General features: G+C 28.0%; 1 protein-coding gene across 6 annotated transcripts in view; it reads left to right on the top strand.

Annotated features, from left to right (window-relative positions):
* The window catches only part of LOC105831938 (filamin-A), a 132,127-nt gene that overhangs the window by 63,303 nt on the left and 52,400 nt on the right, over window positions 1-16,424 (top strand). For all 6 annotated transcript variants that reach the window (XM_036285602.1, XM_036285600.1, XM_036285601.1 and 3 more), the window contains one exon: window positions 3,696-4,306. In XM_036285602.1, the coding sequence (XP_036141495.1) occupies window positions 3,696-4,306 (611 nt within the window). The remainder of the gene's footprint in view (window positions 1-3,695; window positions 4,307-16,424) is intronic.

Below are 16,424 nucleotides of genomic sequence, written 5' to 3'. Positions count from 1 at the left end.
TCAAATAACGTAATTGAATTTAATGTTTGACGTAATATGTGCATACATTTGACGTGTAAAATTATATTGCTCGCATTCAGGGTTATGGTCTCTTGCGATTGTTGCAAATCTGACAATTAGTACCATAATCTCTTCCCTTGTAATACTTTTTACAATATTTTTACAATACCTGTGATGGCTAATATTGTTTGTTATAATATACTCTTATGGTATTTCTATAATACGCAAAATTGCAAGAGCCAAAGGTTTTATATTTATATTTTTGATTATTTTACGTCATACTATATACAAGATATTGATACTGACATGTAAGATCCGCTAAAGAGCTTTAATAAATTTTTTAATTTTTGGAAATAAAAATGATTTTAAGCATATTCGTTGGTAATGTTCCATATCCCCCTACAGGTTCCGTAACCGCAATTTGTTTCCCTTTTTAATAAATTATTAATTATATTCGTTATGTATATCCAAAGAACTTCTGCTTATAACATGATTGGTAGAACTTTATGAGTAACAAACGTGTACCAACAAAAATTGTGTCACACAAATTTTTATTAAATTATTTAAATAAAACAAAATGGTGGTTCATAACACCCTGCTCTCCCTTAGCTTATCTGATAATCTTTGTCACGATTGAAATTATCAAGGTGTTTCAAAATGTTTAATTTTTCACGATGTTTTCTGGTGAAATGTGAAAGAACCAACATAATATTATGACTTTGTCTTACTGCATGAATTTCAGAAAATTATATTACAAGACCTACATAAAAGTATTACATGAAATTACAGGCTGAAGTATTGTAATATTCTGTAATATTTTCGCACTACACGCTTGGATTACGGGAAAATAATCTGTAATATCTTGCCTATAATATCTAGCCTGTAATATATTGTCGAGATTACAAGATAATAGCCTGTAATATCACAGCGGGATTACAGGAAAAGAATCTGTAAAGTATAATTATACATAGAAAAAAAAAATATAATGTAAAATAATGGAAAAATTATTTAAAAATTACGTGCATGAAATTTGTACATTGTTCATGGCCGTACATTCAAAGTGGTTAAAAAGTGATACAATAAATCTAATAAATTTTAAACAATATTTATGGAAATAATTTATATGATAAGATTCACTATCTCAAATTTCATGGATTGCTGGTGGCATTATACTTTGAATGCATTACACGCGTGTAGTAGTGTATTACACATTTTGTAGATTACACGTGTAGTATATTACACATAGTGGATTACACGTGTAGTGGATTACACACTTCATGGGCTAGACGTGTATTCCGTATTACAGGGATTTCACGCACTGTAGTAACAACAGCCGTGTACTGGTCATGAACAATTAATGTATGTACAAATTTCATGCATATAATTTTTAAATAAATGATTTTTTCCATTATTTTACATTATATTTTTTTATGTATAATTATACTTTACAGATTATTTTTCTGTAATCCCGCTGTAATATTACAGACTATTATCCTGTAATATCGCAATATATTAAAGGCAATATATTACAGGCTAGATATTATAGGTTATTTTCCTGTAATCCGAGCGTGTGATGCGAAAGTATTATAGAATATTACAATACTTCAGCCTGTAATTTCGTGTAATACTTTTATGTAGTTTCTGTAATATAATTTTTTGTAATCCGCTGTAGTTTTTTTTTCGTAAAGGTAGACATATTTATATCTTAACTGTACCCAGGTAGCAAGGCGACGTTAATACGACGTCAATAATTTGTCATTTAAGGTCGCAGACGTCATGTTACCAAATTAAGACGTAATAGTAACGTCATTTTTTGACCTATTAATTACGTCAGTCATTTATCCATTCTACAACATATTTCCGACGTCATATTCTTGACTAAGTTAGTTATTATTTGATCATTTTACGACGTATTAATAAGGTTTTATTATACTAATTACTGACGTTAATTATAATTCTTTGTAATAATTGACGATTTGACCTTAAATGACGAATTATTGAGGTCTAGTGGACGACACCTTGCTACCTATAACTATTAATCATTATTTAAAGATTGGTCAATAAACAACATTATTAAAATTAAAACAATATTTTATATAATTAATACTATTAATAGTTTAGAATCATCCCAGACAGCACATAATATTTATGATAAATATTTATTAATATTTATTAATATTTATTTTTTCAAAATATTATATAAATATTTTACACATATTTTATATACACGAAGAAAAAAATCTTTATTCAATATTATTAAAATATAGACTAAATATTTTATATAATATTTATGGTAAATAAAAGATGAAGATTTGTATAAGTAATATTTTGTAAATATATTTATAAATATTTCATAAATATTTTTATAATATTTATGATAAATCTTTATGATTTTTCAAATCTAAGACCACAAAAATATTTATAAAATATTTGGATAAATATTTATAAAATATTTAAATAAATATTATAAATATTTTATCAATATTTTATAAATATTGCGTTTTGTCTGAGGTATAATTTAGCTTTATCAAAAGAACAAAGCAAAAACATATTTCTATAAGTTATTCCACATATTATTTTGCATATGTAAAAATCAGGAAAAAAACTGTAAATTTATATTTATTTATAAAAATATTAGTTAACTACAAGTTTCATGTTTCTCGCATCTATTGAACTGATCTATAACAAATATGTATTCATGATCATCAAGTGTTCATGGATCATCACAAAGGGCTAGGTAGCGTACGATCTTCGAAGTCAAGCAACGTCGACAGCGGTTCAGAGTTGGATGGGTGACCGCGGAAGTTAGGCAATTCCAAATGTGACTATGGTGTAGTGGGTCGTGATGCTTGTTGAGAAATAACGTAGATTTTTTTTTTTACATTATAATTATGTTATTTCGATATTTTCATAATGCAAGTACTGCATATGTAGGACATGTACCCGAAATATTTTCTAAAACGTCAAAATAATGGCTTTTACTACCTGGGATAGTCATAAAAATGACGTTAAAATGTCGTCTTTATTAAATGTAATCTAAAAACCTATGTTTTGTCATAAAAATAACAATAAAATACCGTCAAATGTACGATACTAGCTTCTTGAAAATGACGTCAATAATATGACAATAATGACGTATTTTTGACGTCAATATATGACGTCGTTAAGATGAGACAAATGTACGTCAGTTTTACGACATTTAGACGTCATTTTATCTCGACATTATGACGTCTGGTTCGTCATAAAATGACCAAAAAATGCCGTCAATTAGACGTCACCTTGCTACCTGGGTATTTAATATAATATCAAATTAAAATTTACGTATGTTTCTTTTTCCAACGTATAGAATATTGTTGTAACAACTATAAATATGGCAAGAAGTAATTAATAAAATAAGAAAACAGGAAAAAAATTTAAAAGATTTACTCATCTTTACTTATCTTTATTTTCTTAAAAGTCGTAAATAATATACACGATACTTTTGGCGTGAACTGTTTATCACAATATAATATATTTTTACATAATAATTAATATTGTATCAGTAATCTACAATAAAAAGAAGAGATTATAACTGGTGAATTATAATAAGCTTTTTGATATCCAATCCAATAGGATTATTATATAAAAAGTTTAGGAAACATTGTTGCGTAAGAGTGGAAAAATACACAGCAATAATGTATGCTTTTTTTTTTCAGAGGCCGGCAATGGTGGTTTGGGTTTGTCGATTACGGGCGACGGAGAAGTTAAGGCGGAAGCCAAGGACAACTACGATGGTTCCTGCACTGTCGAGTACGTTCCCACGGAACCTGGTGACTACGAGATCGGTATCAAATTCGCTGAACAAAATATACCCGGTTCACCGTTCAAGATTGAAGTGATATCGGACTCGGAGGCAAAAAATGTGATAGCTTACGGACCCGGGCTGCAGCCTGAGGTGCGCGAGGGCATGCCTGCCAAGTTTACAGTGGATACGTCGAAGTGCGCCAAAGCGGCTCAGCTAGACGTAAGACTGTCGACCGACAAAGGACAAGCACAAAAGCCACAAATTAAGAGCAAGGGCGATGGTCTATACGAAGTGACGTATCAGCCACCACCTGCTGGAAGTAACGTGCACATCGGTGTTACTTACGATGGTGAAGACATCAACAATAGTCCGTATAAAGTAAAAATTCTGCCCACCGTAGAGCCCAGCAAGGTGACTTTATCAGGTCCCGGAGTAGCACCCGTCTGCACTGCCTCCTTTACGACTGACTTCGTCGTAGACACTTCTAATGCTGGATATGGCGATCTTGAAGTACAAGTTGTGGTAAGTAGTGTTTCACGAGATATTTCGCACCAGTGTATCGTGCATTTGACACATCCTATATTTGCATGTTTGATTCGAGGAGTAGAAAAGAGACTATATAGCTTCTTTTTTATATAGCCTCTTTTCTATACAAAATGTATATAAATTTTATATAAAAATTAAATTTTAAAATTACTGTTAAAAATATTAATTAATATACAAATATAAAAGATTCTTGTATAAATACTTCTGCGTACTAAAAATAAAAGCGTATAACAGTATTTAGATTTAAACCTACTTTTACTAATTCTGTAATTGTTAACAACTTTAAATGTTTTAATGTTTTAAATTTAAATACCGCGTTTAAAACAAAATTATTTTAATATCTATATATTAAAATATAATTTTAAACATTTTTTAATATCTTACAATAAAAGATCGGTTGTTCCATCTTCAGATAAACTTAAGTTAGCTAAACGTTAAAAATCTTTTTTTTTTGCTAGAATATTAGATTATGCTGAAAATGTATTAATTAAATTAACATTGTATGTGAAAATATGCGTGTTGTGTGTGTGTGTGTGTGTGTGTGTGTGTGTGTGTGTGTGTGTGTGTGTGTGTGTGTGTGTGTGTGTGTGTGTGTGTGTGCGCGTGTGTGTGCGTGCGTGCTTGCGTGCGTGCGTGCGTGCGTGTGTGCGTGCGTGCGTGCGTGTGTGTGTGTGTGTGCATGTGCGTGGTGTCTTTTCCAAGGCTTTTTTTAAGATCTATCAATTGTCATCACTATAGGTCAGATCTAGCGAGTTTGAGCTCTCACGCGCTTGCCCTTTCCCTACACAAACACATCAGTTACATACAAATTTCCATATGCAATGTCATATTAATCAATCTTTATTATTTAATATTGCTACCGTGAAACATCTCTAGCAAAAAAAAACAGTTAATCCACAAAGGTTTTAATCGTGAAATTTATAATTAAGACGTCAAAAACTACGACATATCCAATTTTTATGTAATTAACTTTTATTTTTATGTGTTTTATGTGGGCTCCTTTATCTTCTTACAAGAAAACCTCGCGAACCCGAAAATTCTGATTTTAATGAAACTTAGCATAAATGTAGAAGGGGTAAATACTTGAATTTAGAAATTTTTTGTTGGTGCTCGGAAACGGTTTAAAAAGTGGAAACCACCTTCAAAGGTAAAGACATTTTTTGCTTTTTTTCGATAGATCTCGTAAATCAAACGAAATATCAAAAAATATTTTATACAAAAGTTTTACAGTATAAATACCTCTATTTAACCTTCAATCCTTACCGTGTTTTTCGGCATCCTCTAACACTACCTATGGGTTTTCGTCTTTGCCCTTATAACCATATAAATAATGGTTTAAAAAATCTGAAAAAAATCATGTATACTCTTTAAACATTTCTCTTTAAGAAATTATCATTATATTATCCCCCCCCCCCCCGCACCAAATTTAATATGTATTTTTTAATAAACAGTGAGAAAAATCGGTAAAAAGGTTAATTTTAAAAAAATATATAGCGATGGTAAAAATTTTGAAAAACAATTATTTTTAATGAGTTTTTGGAAGGAAAAAAGTTCCTCTTTACGAAAAAAGTGTCTGATCAACGTAGAATGAAAGCAGATATCCAATTTCAGCATATGAAAATTGTAATTTTTCGAGGATGATGAATAGCGTTTTAAAATAGGAAAACATCAATAAATCAACAATTTTTTTTAACTTAAAGTTTTAACAAATTATTATTTAAAACATAGTAAAAATACAAAATTTTGTTATAAAAATAGAAAAAGAACAGTTTAAAAGCAGCTGTAACAACAATTTAAACAATGATCATCGCAAATGATCATCGGGTTTGTTGGATCGAGCACAACATTGATTGGTTTTTTTATTATTTTTATATAAACAATAAAAACATCTTTTTCTTTTTTTAATTTATTAGTTAATGTCCAATATTTCCAATATTTACCGAATGCTAAATTTTATTAGTTTGCTTAAAGTATTCTGGATTTTCAACCTCCATTGTAAATGTTCAACTTAAGATATATACATAATTATGTTCTAAAATGCATGTACATATCCAAAAATACTTAATTAACAAAAAAAAATTTTTTTTTTAAAGTCATTTTTATTTACGTAATCCCTACCTATGGATCGAAAACGTCCTATTCGAATTTTACCTGGCCGGCGTTTGGAGTAGAACAAATAGACCGGGCTGGCCTTATGCACTGAAAACTTTTTTCTCCCAAAGTTTTTTTTAAGTACAACTTTGATGGCGTTAGCATCGCGGTTGTACGAAAAATTAAGAATAGTAGTTTTAAGCAAGACAAAAACGACCCATAGGTATTAAAAAAAAATTTTTTTTTAAACCAATTTTTTCAAAAAATGAATAGCATACTTAAATAGAGATATTTATGTTGTAAAACTTTTGTACAAAACATCTTTTGATATTTTGTTTAGTTTATGAGATATATCAAGAAAAGGCTAAACCCTCAACTTTTGAAGGGTGGTTTCAACTCTTTAAACCGTTTTTGAGCACTAACAAAAAATTCATGTATTTACCCCCTCTACATTTATGCCAAGTTTTATTAAAGTCAGAATTTTCGGATTCACGAAATTCCCTTGTTAGTAAATAATCTGCACCAATAGGTTACTATAATACACAATAAATTACATGGTATTGTTGCTTATCTGGCAGAGTTAAATATGTAAAGATGGAAAGCACATGGGAGATGCATTGGTTAGAACGAAATGTTTGTGTATTAATGTTTTGCCATAAAGTATTTGTATGATACGATATTAAAAATGAATCAGTACGATCCAAAAATTAACTTCTGCATGATAAAGAAAATAATAAAAAATTTAATTAATAATTAATAATAGTAATTCGCAAACGATATACAATTTGTCTGCATTTTGATTTATGTAACAAACGATAAAATTGAATTTATGAGATGGTTTTGGTTTTGCAAACGCTCTGTTTAAATAATTCTTATTGAAAAAAAGTAAAGAACAAATAAATATGAAACATATTTTTTTACATATTTCTTTTTTATTGTTATATATTTTTTTGTGTCTTAAAATTCCTGTAGCATTGTATTACTGGAATCAATATTTCATTTTTTTATTAGAGAAATAAAATCTCTCTTTTTTATCAGATGCAATCATTTCTTTAACATTATTAACCCTTGCTTGTGGGTTCAATGGATTTATATACATATATCAAGTTTGATAATGTTTAATATTCTTGACAATTTTCAAAAATTTTCTTAACTATTAAATTTATTGAATTTTGACTTTAAAATATACAAAGTGTTGATATATTTTGGAAACATTAAAATTAATTCACAAATTTGTTTGTTTTAATATTATTAGTTTAACAATCTGCATTCTTTAGAAAACTGTGGCTCTAATGGGTTCAAAATGATAGCGTGACAGTGCGAAGTGACAACTGAAGATTAATATATAGAAATCACTTATATTTTGTAAGGTTCTCCGATAGGATATTAATTTGGTATTGATTATAGAACTTATACTAATGGAAGTGGAATAGCGTATACCGTCCGTATGCCGAAACTGTGTCCAACATCTGTGCGACAAGGTAGAACATGACTTGAGATGAAATGAAACAGAACTAATTTTTTGTCTCATTTCATAACTTTTCCTCATAATGCGCATGAGCGGCCGTATTTGTAGATATGAGACAGAACTAGTTTCTGTCTCACTTCTTGGACATACTTGTACGGGTTCTTTTCCCTTTCCATTAGTATAAATTCTATGGTATTGATAAATATTTATTAAAACAATGAACTAATAAATTAAATAAAAATAAATATTTAATCAACAAATTAGAATAAATAAATAAAATCATAAATCAATAATTCGATAATTAAAAAAACATGCATTAATTAAATAGGAAGAAATAAAAAGTTCATTTTTTTAATAACGTTACCACAATTTTATTGTCCCACTAAGTTTGTGTCGTCGCGGTTGAACACAGACTGATATGTGCGAGTTTAAATTTTTGGAAAGGACTCAAGGATGAATAGATTGTGTAGAAATATTGTGTAGATGTTCCGTGTCACTTTGTATATTGGAACCCATTTTTTTTTTTTATGTATATGTTAATCTTTTTGCATAACTATGTTCTCTGTCTAAAATTCGTACTTTATTCTAATTAAAGTGGTTAAAATCTATTTTGTGACGCGAGATAGAGGACTTACATGTTTTATTGATATTAGTTTTATGTTCTTTAACTTTAGTTATTAATTTTCTTTTTGTTTGTACTACGTAAGATGCATCACAATCGTGACAGGAAATTTTATATATTACTTTACATTGTTCCATAGAATCCAGTGAATCTTTACATGTTTTAATATATCTATCTATTTAATTTATTATTAAAAATGATAATTTGTACTTTTTAATAGATTCTAATAGAAACAATTTTTTCGATACATTTTTATCATCTGGTATCGTAAAAAAAATTGCTTTTTTCTATAATATTTTTGGAGTTATATTTATTATTTTTCCTGTGCTTGTAATATTTTATTCTATTGTGAATTATGTTAAATCTGTATTTTAATAGATAGCCATTATCTAATAAAGTTTCTATTAGAGTGGGTTCCCTTTGCCTACGTTTCCGATTGCCTACTGCTTTGTTTGCACACACGAAAATAACCAAGGTGCAAAAGTACGATTGCACACGTTATATTATTATGCTTATACACATTACACACGTGACGCTATTGCACACCTGTACGTATACATTGTACACGTTATATTATTACGCTCATACACATTGCACACGTGCACATTGCACACGTTATATTATTACGCTCATATACATTGCACACGTGACGCTATTGCAAACGTATACATTGCACACGTTATATTATTACGCTCATACACATTGCACACGTGACGCTATTGCACACGTACTCATTACATACGTGATATCATTGCGCTCATACACTCTGAAGGCACGATTCCTATAACTTGGGCGCCTTGATTTAACAATGAAAATTTTGATAATATTTTTTATGCTTGACATAGATCTTATAGAGCTAACTGCTTTAGTTTTCAAGATATACCATATTAACCCTTTGCGGCATGGTGGTCAATATATCGACCACCTATTTTGAAATCATTTTTTTAATTTTTCGGACACCAAATACTGCATTTTATTATTTTGTCTTGTAATTTTACTTTAGTAAGTGTCTTAGTAGTATTTGGTAGGGTGTAATTTTTCTTTATTATTAGTTAATTTTGTTATATAAATAAATAAAGTGAAAAAAAGTGTGTTTTTTACAATAAATGTATGTCAGAAAGAAGGAAGAATCATGAAGCTGCGAAAATCAGTATACATGTGTTTTTGGGGTCGCTGTTTACGAATCCGCTATTAGATTTCGACGATTTTTTTCAAAATGGCGGATCCAATATGGTGATTCACGATTTTGAGTATTTTTATAGGTTTTTTATGAAAATTGACATTGAATTTTTTGGGGTTGGAATGTTGAAAAATTTCGGAGTTTCTTACTTTTTTTTACAAGAACAGATGTACAGAACTAGCTTTTCTAAGTCGATTATGTGTAGGTCAGATTTTTGAAATTTTAAAATGGAAAATTTCAAATAATGGGTGATAAATTTTTTTTTTAGATTTTACATTTTTTTCATTTTTTTTGACAATACATAGAACATAAACTGTATACCAATTTCCATAAAAAAACGATAAAAAATACTCACAATTGTAACTTGCCATATTGGATCCACCATTTTGAAAAAGAATCGTTGTGAATCTGATGGCAGATTTGTAATCAGCGACCCTAACAACCTTTCTATACCAATTTTTATAAAAAGCCGATTAATAGAAAAATATGTGCCGCAAAGAGTTAAAAATAAAAATAAAAGTAGGTAGACCTCACTTTGCATGGAAAGTCGCAAACCCATGTGGAACAGTACGAAGTGTGGACACACACACATACACACAGGGAGTGCAAGGGGGGCTTTGCCCCCCCCCCCTACCGTACTTATCCCGTCGGTAGGGATGCTTGGAAAGTCGCAAACCTATGTGGTAATTGTCATGTGTGCCATGTGTATGTGCGTAATAATGTCACGTGTGCAATGTGCACGTGTGCAATGTGTATGAGCGTAATAATATAACGTGTGCAATGTACATACACGTGTGCAATAGCGTCACGTGTGCAATCATACTTTTGCACCTTGATTATTTTTGTGTGTGCAAACAAAGTAGTAGGCAATCGGAATGTGGGCAATCAGGAATGTCGACAATTGGAAATTTCTGCAAAATTTGTGTGCAAATGAAGCAGTAGGCAATCTGAAACGTAGGCAAACGGGACCACTCTTTCTATTATTTTTATTATATTTTTTTGTTAAAATTTCGGGTGTAACCATTATAATTATTTTGTCATATATGTACTTAATTATATCTTATTTAAATTGTTACTATAATTTATATTAATGATAATAATAGTCTGCTAGAAAATAAAAATTAAGATTGATATTACACACATTCAAGTGGGTGGTTATTGAAGCTGCTAGCAAACAAAATTATTTTTGGAGATAATTATCGCAATATCGATCTTACGTAAGATCGCAGGTAACTACCATAAGATAAATGACTGTGATACAACGCTCTCATATAAGAAGTAAACCGCTCAATAAAATTTATTCTATAGATAGTAACTTGCTGAATAAGCTAATATTTATTTAAAGATGAAACAACCGGTTTCTTTTTATTTTAGACATTTTTTTTAGATGACTTAAGATATAATTAAATTACAGATTTTGTAACTTTTTTTATAAATGATTTTTTTTTGTAATTTTGGTAGCCTGCAATAGTGATCACAGATGCTGATGAGGAGAACCATCATAAGCAAGCGGTCCATCGCGCGTGATATTTTGAAACCTTACTAATGATATTTCATTAATGAAGCAACGTTGAATATCTTCTAATGAAATTACAATCATTTTTATAAAATTGAAGTTACTAATTTAACTATTTTGATTTTCAATCAACAAAGTCTTCAAAATGTAGTTTCTGCAATTTATATTTGCGTGCAATATTGGCGACAATAAAATATATTGTATGTGCTAAATGCGCGCGCGATAGTAAGTAATATTGATTTTACCTTTATATTTGGATATTTAAAGAAATCTAGCTTTATAATATTATTAATATTTAATTTAATTGTAATTACATAATTAAAAATAAAAACATGTTTATTGATCTTCATTAATATATGTACAAAATAAGTAAAAAATATAGAAGTTACATAAGATTAACTTATAAGCTATTTCTCTCCACTTGTAATAAGGATAATGATGGAGAAATATATAACCATCAAACTTAATTAAATAAAGATATTGTATAAAATGGTAGAAAACTACTTTTTTCTTCTTTTTCTTGTTAGATACGTGAACCATGCAAAAATAAAAAGTATTTTTTATATCCAAAATCTACTTTAAAAAATAGTTATATTTTAAAATTTTCTATGTTAGTTTAACTTTCTTTATCACTTAAACTTTGCATATGTAAAATTCCAATTTTTATATGTAGAATTGTAGAAATATTCTATATTTTCAATATCACCAATAATTAATCTACTTTTGCAAAAGAAATTATCATTACTGACATACCACTTTGTTTTTGGATAGTACTTTTTGTAAAAACAAAAACTGAAAATACGACTTTGAAAACGTAGATGTAACTACCCAAATTGGAAATTTTTGTAATAATTATTGTATTTGTAAAAATAGAAATCATATTTATTTACTACAATAAAATTTTGTGATTACAATTTGTAAATTTTTGATAAATAATTTATTCAATAGTTTATTAATTAAATATTTAAAAATGATATTAAAATAATATTATGTTTAATGCATGTTATTTTAATTTTTTTATATAAAGTTTTCATTTAAGAATGCTTGAATAATTGTATAATTTTATGTTGTAATGTTTTTCTTTTGTTTTATAATAATATGTACAATAATATTAAAATTATTTTTTGAAATATATTCAGCAATAATTGTGCTAAGATAATTTTCCATTATACTACAGCCAATATTTATTTCTAACACCAATTTTTTAAAATTTCTATGTTACATAAATTAAATTTATGTATAATTAATAATTTTAAAAATTAGATTTACAATTACATAACACACATATTAGACACTACATCTTAAAATTAAAATAATGCTAAAATTTTCCTGCATATATTCCTAATTAGAAAGTGTCTTCTATCAAATAGTGTTAACAGGTTTTATAATACTGTTTCGTATTTTTTTTATTTTGTTTTGTAATAATTAATATTTTTGCAACGCAACCAAAAATAAATGTCTAAGAAATTGAGCTTCAAAACTGGCATAGTAAGTTACATCTTCTTTTTTTTAAATAAGTGTTTTGTACAAAATATTTGCAAGTTAATACATATGAGGATTATACTAAAAGCCTTTCACTTCAATATAAAATGTTTTTTTCCAATTATATAAATACTGTATATTGTTCCGCAAGAATAAATCCTGGATGCGCACAATATAAAACAGACACCAATAAAATTGTGGTCCACTCGATGTTACAAACCATAAATATAGAAATATCAGGATAGAATATAAAAAGTTCTTTTAGACAAAAGGCGATTGACCCAAGAGCTGTGAAAAAATCTTATTGTTATGGGATTTTACTTTAAAAATTTCAGATGATCTTAGAGAATGCGGCGAAAATAGTATTTAGAATATACTTTCACTGATATGTATTTAGTATAAAATTTACGTGACTTATACTAGAATTTCACAAATACTAGAATTTTAGGAATAAATGTGCATATTTATCAATAAAAATGCGTTACGAATACGAGGTTTAATGTTTATAATGTGCTATGTTAATATGATTTAAAAAACAAAATAATACATTGCAAATACAAGAAAATTTACAATTATACCTATTATACATTTTAATACATATTTTCTTTAATTAATTTTTAGATTATGTTTTCAAATATAGAACTCCTTTCTTTTTATGATTTTAGCAGTTACTCAAACAACAATAGATGTTTATAAGACAAGACGTTTTAAAAACGTCTCATTGTTGTAAATTGTATACAACTTAAAAAAAGCGTCTTTGAAAACAACATTGCATACATCTACATAAAATTGTTTTTTCTATTATTTATATAAAATATAAATATAAATATGAATTAAGAAGCAATTAATGCAATTTTTTTAACTATTATTTTTTAACGCACCACAAAATGTATACAAAGCATTCCGATACGCTTTCTTTAAGCTCCAATAATTTATTTGTAGAAACTCTTTATCTACGCTTTCCAAACGCTCCGTAAAGAGTGTATGAAGCAATTTTTTTCACATTTTAATCATTAATACTTAGAAAGACTTTAGACTTCGTCTACGCTTCCTCGACATTCTACAGAAAGTGTATATATCATATTGATACAATTCCAGCATATACTTCCTTAATGAGAAATGATTTATCAAAACAATTTCCTGATAGAAATATAATATAAAAGATCACGTTAATAAAGTGATAAAATGGAGCGTAAATCAAGTGTTATAGGAAAGTAAATCTAATATGATGAGAGAGTTACACAAACGTAAACAAAATCTCTAAAAGGCCTAGATTGAAATATCAAAACGTAAAGAAAGGAGAGTGAGGCAATATTGCTTTCATTGAAACAATATAGCATATTGGCAATACTTAAAAATTCTAAGAAATGACATCTCTCTCTCTCTCTCTCTCTCTCTCTCTCTCTCTCTCTATTTTTTTATTTTTTTCTGAATAAAGCAAAAACAGATTCCACCTGTGTAACATCTGTTGCTTAATTTTAATCTAGAAAATGAAACAGACGAATATATTTCTTAATGTATGTAATTCAAAATGTAGTTACTATTAATTTTTGTTCTATATATTTATATAATGTATATCTTCTTAAAATATTTATTGAAATAAATAATATATAGTATAGTATAATTTTAAAAAACTATACAGAAAATAAGGACCACAGATACAATATAAATAAAAAGTTTCTGAAATATGCAATAATATTATTGAAATTAAATGAGGTTTTTTGTATTATTTGTTATTTCTAATCTACAATACATATAAAATTAAACTTTTAAATTTTTTTAGAATCTTTAATTTTTTATAATATTTGTAGTGGAAGTATATATTACATGAATATGACAAAATTTTGCTATGCAAAACACTGTACGCACACTAGCTCCAATCGCTCTATTTGTTAGTGTATTTTGTGTAAAATTAAAATTCTTAATAAATTAACTTGCATTAATTAATTTGTGTTAAAAATAAAACATTTTACCTATATCTATCTTAAAAAAAATTTTTTTTAATGATCGAAATAAGTTTAATCTGTTTAGTTCTTAAATATACAACACATATTTTAAAAGCAATTTTTAATCGTTAAACATCTATATTAATAAATCAAATAATTGAAAAAACTTATGTCATCATTGTTTGAACGTTTTAGTGTTAACCACAAGAATGTATAATAAAAATGAGGAATTTTTATTAAAAAATTTTAGATAATTAATACGATTTTTATGTACTTATTCAGGGTCAAAAGATGCGTCTATCCTTTTTGTTTGCTCTTTATCTCGTTCTATTGAGACAACAGACACATAATAAGCTGAAGTTCATGAGCTCGGAGAATATTGGACCTGATATAGTCTAATTCTCAAGAAAATGTTCGTCTTATATATAATATCATTTCTATCATATGTCAAAAAGATTAACAATTATTTTACACAAGAATTTTTTACGCAAAAATTTTTTGTAAACATACATAAAATAAACATCTTTAAAATGTCTGAATATATTTTGAACCTCCAATAATATATGTTCTTAAAACATTAATCTTACGTCTATTTTGATATTTGAACAAAATGGAAATAAAGAAAAAGAAAAAGCTAACCCGAACGTGTTACACACCGTATTGTTTATCAGTGCGTTGAAGTGTTGTTCTTGAATGTTTTTACGTTCTCACGAATTGACAAGTTAACCAAAATTAGGTTCGCGAAACATTGGTAATTCTGCGAGAGTTACCGTATACGTGTCACGAGATGACGTGCATGCGAGTGTGGTAACGAAGACGAAGGTATAAAAAATGATTAAACGTGCGGAAAAGTCATAGAAAGTTTTTCATCGCGATTTACGTCACCTATTAGAATTAGAGGGCAAAAATTCTAATAATGTTAAAGTGTCAAAATTGGCAACATTGCGCATGAAAAAATAACACGAAAAGGACAACTTTTGACGCACTGGTAACAATGTTTTTTTGATATTAATCAACTTACATTTGCGTACACAGGAATAAGTGCAGATGTGTATAAGTTTAAGAAGTGAATATTTTACGAAATTTTTCATATTCCACGTTAATATAAATATCAAAACCAAATTTAAAAATACTTTAGAAAATTTTTTATTAAATGAGAGAGAGAAACTTAATTATAGTTTTGAAAAAGTCTTAAGAAGGACAATAAAAATATGCAATTAAAAATAAAAAATTTTATTTCAAAAATTTAAGATGATTTTGCCTTAATCTTGGCGATGACACCCAAGGTCAAGCCACATTTTTATCATATATTTCTCTTCCACCATGCAACTTTTGTCTAAGACTAAGGGGTTTAATTTTTGAAATATTTGAATGTTTCAAGTTAAATGCTTCAGCCTATATGTGTTATATGCAGGGTTGAGAAATAAGCGTTACTTGTACCGTTACTTTTTTTCAATAACGAACGCCGTTACTTACTTTTATTTGTAACAAAAGAGTATCGACGTTACATTTTCTATTTGTAACGATAACGAAATTGATTGTTATTTTATCGTTACTTTTAGACTGCGTTCCAATATTCACTACTAGTATTGAAAATGTATAGTCTACGTTATAACCATTACACGTGCATTTACATGACTGTAAGATTTCAACTAATCGTATTTCTTAGTTAGCCGAATTTATTAATCGCGTTGTTCAATTTCTTATGGCCGCGGTTATGAAAATGTACAAGCAATGACTCTTATATGCCTTATATATATTTTTTCAGCACTAGCAGTGAACATTGGAA

The sequence above is a fragment of the Monomorium pharaonis genome, chromosome 4 (genome assembly GCF_013373865.1).
Source record: "Monomorium pharaonis isolate MP-MQ-018 chromosome 4, ASM1337386v2, whole genome shotgun sequence".
In the NCBI taxonomy this organism is placed as follows: domain Eukaryota; kingdom Metazoa; phylum Arthropoda; class Insecta; order Hymenoptera; family Formicidae; genus Monomorium; species Monomorium pharaonis.
The sequence above is the reverse complement of the archived record's forward strand: the minus strand, read 5'-3'. Positions and strand labels throughout refer to the sequence as shown.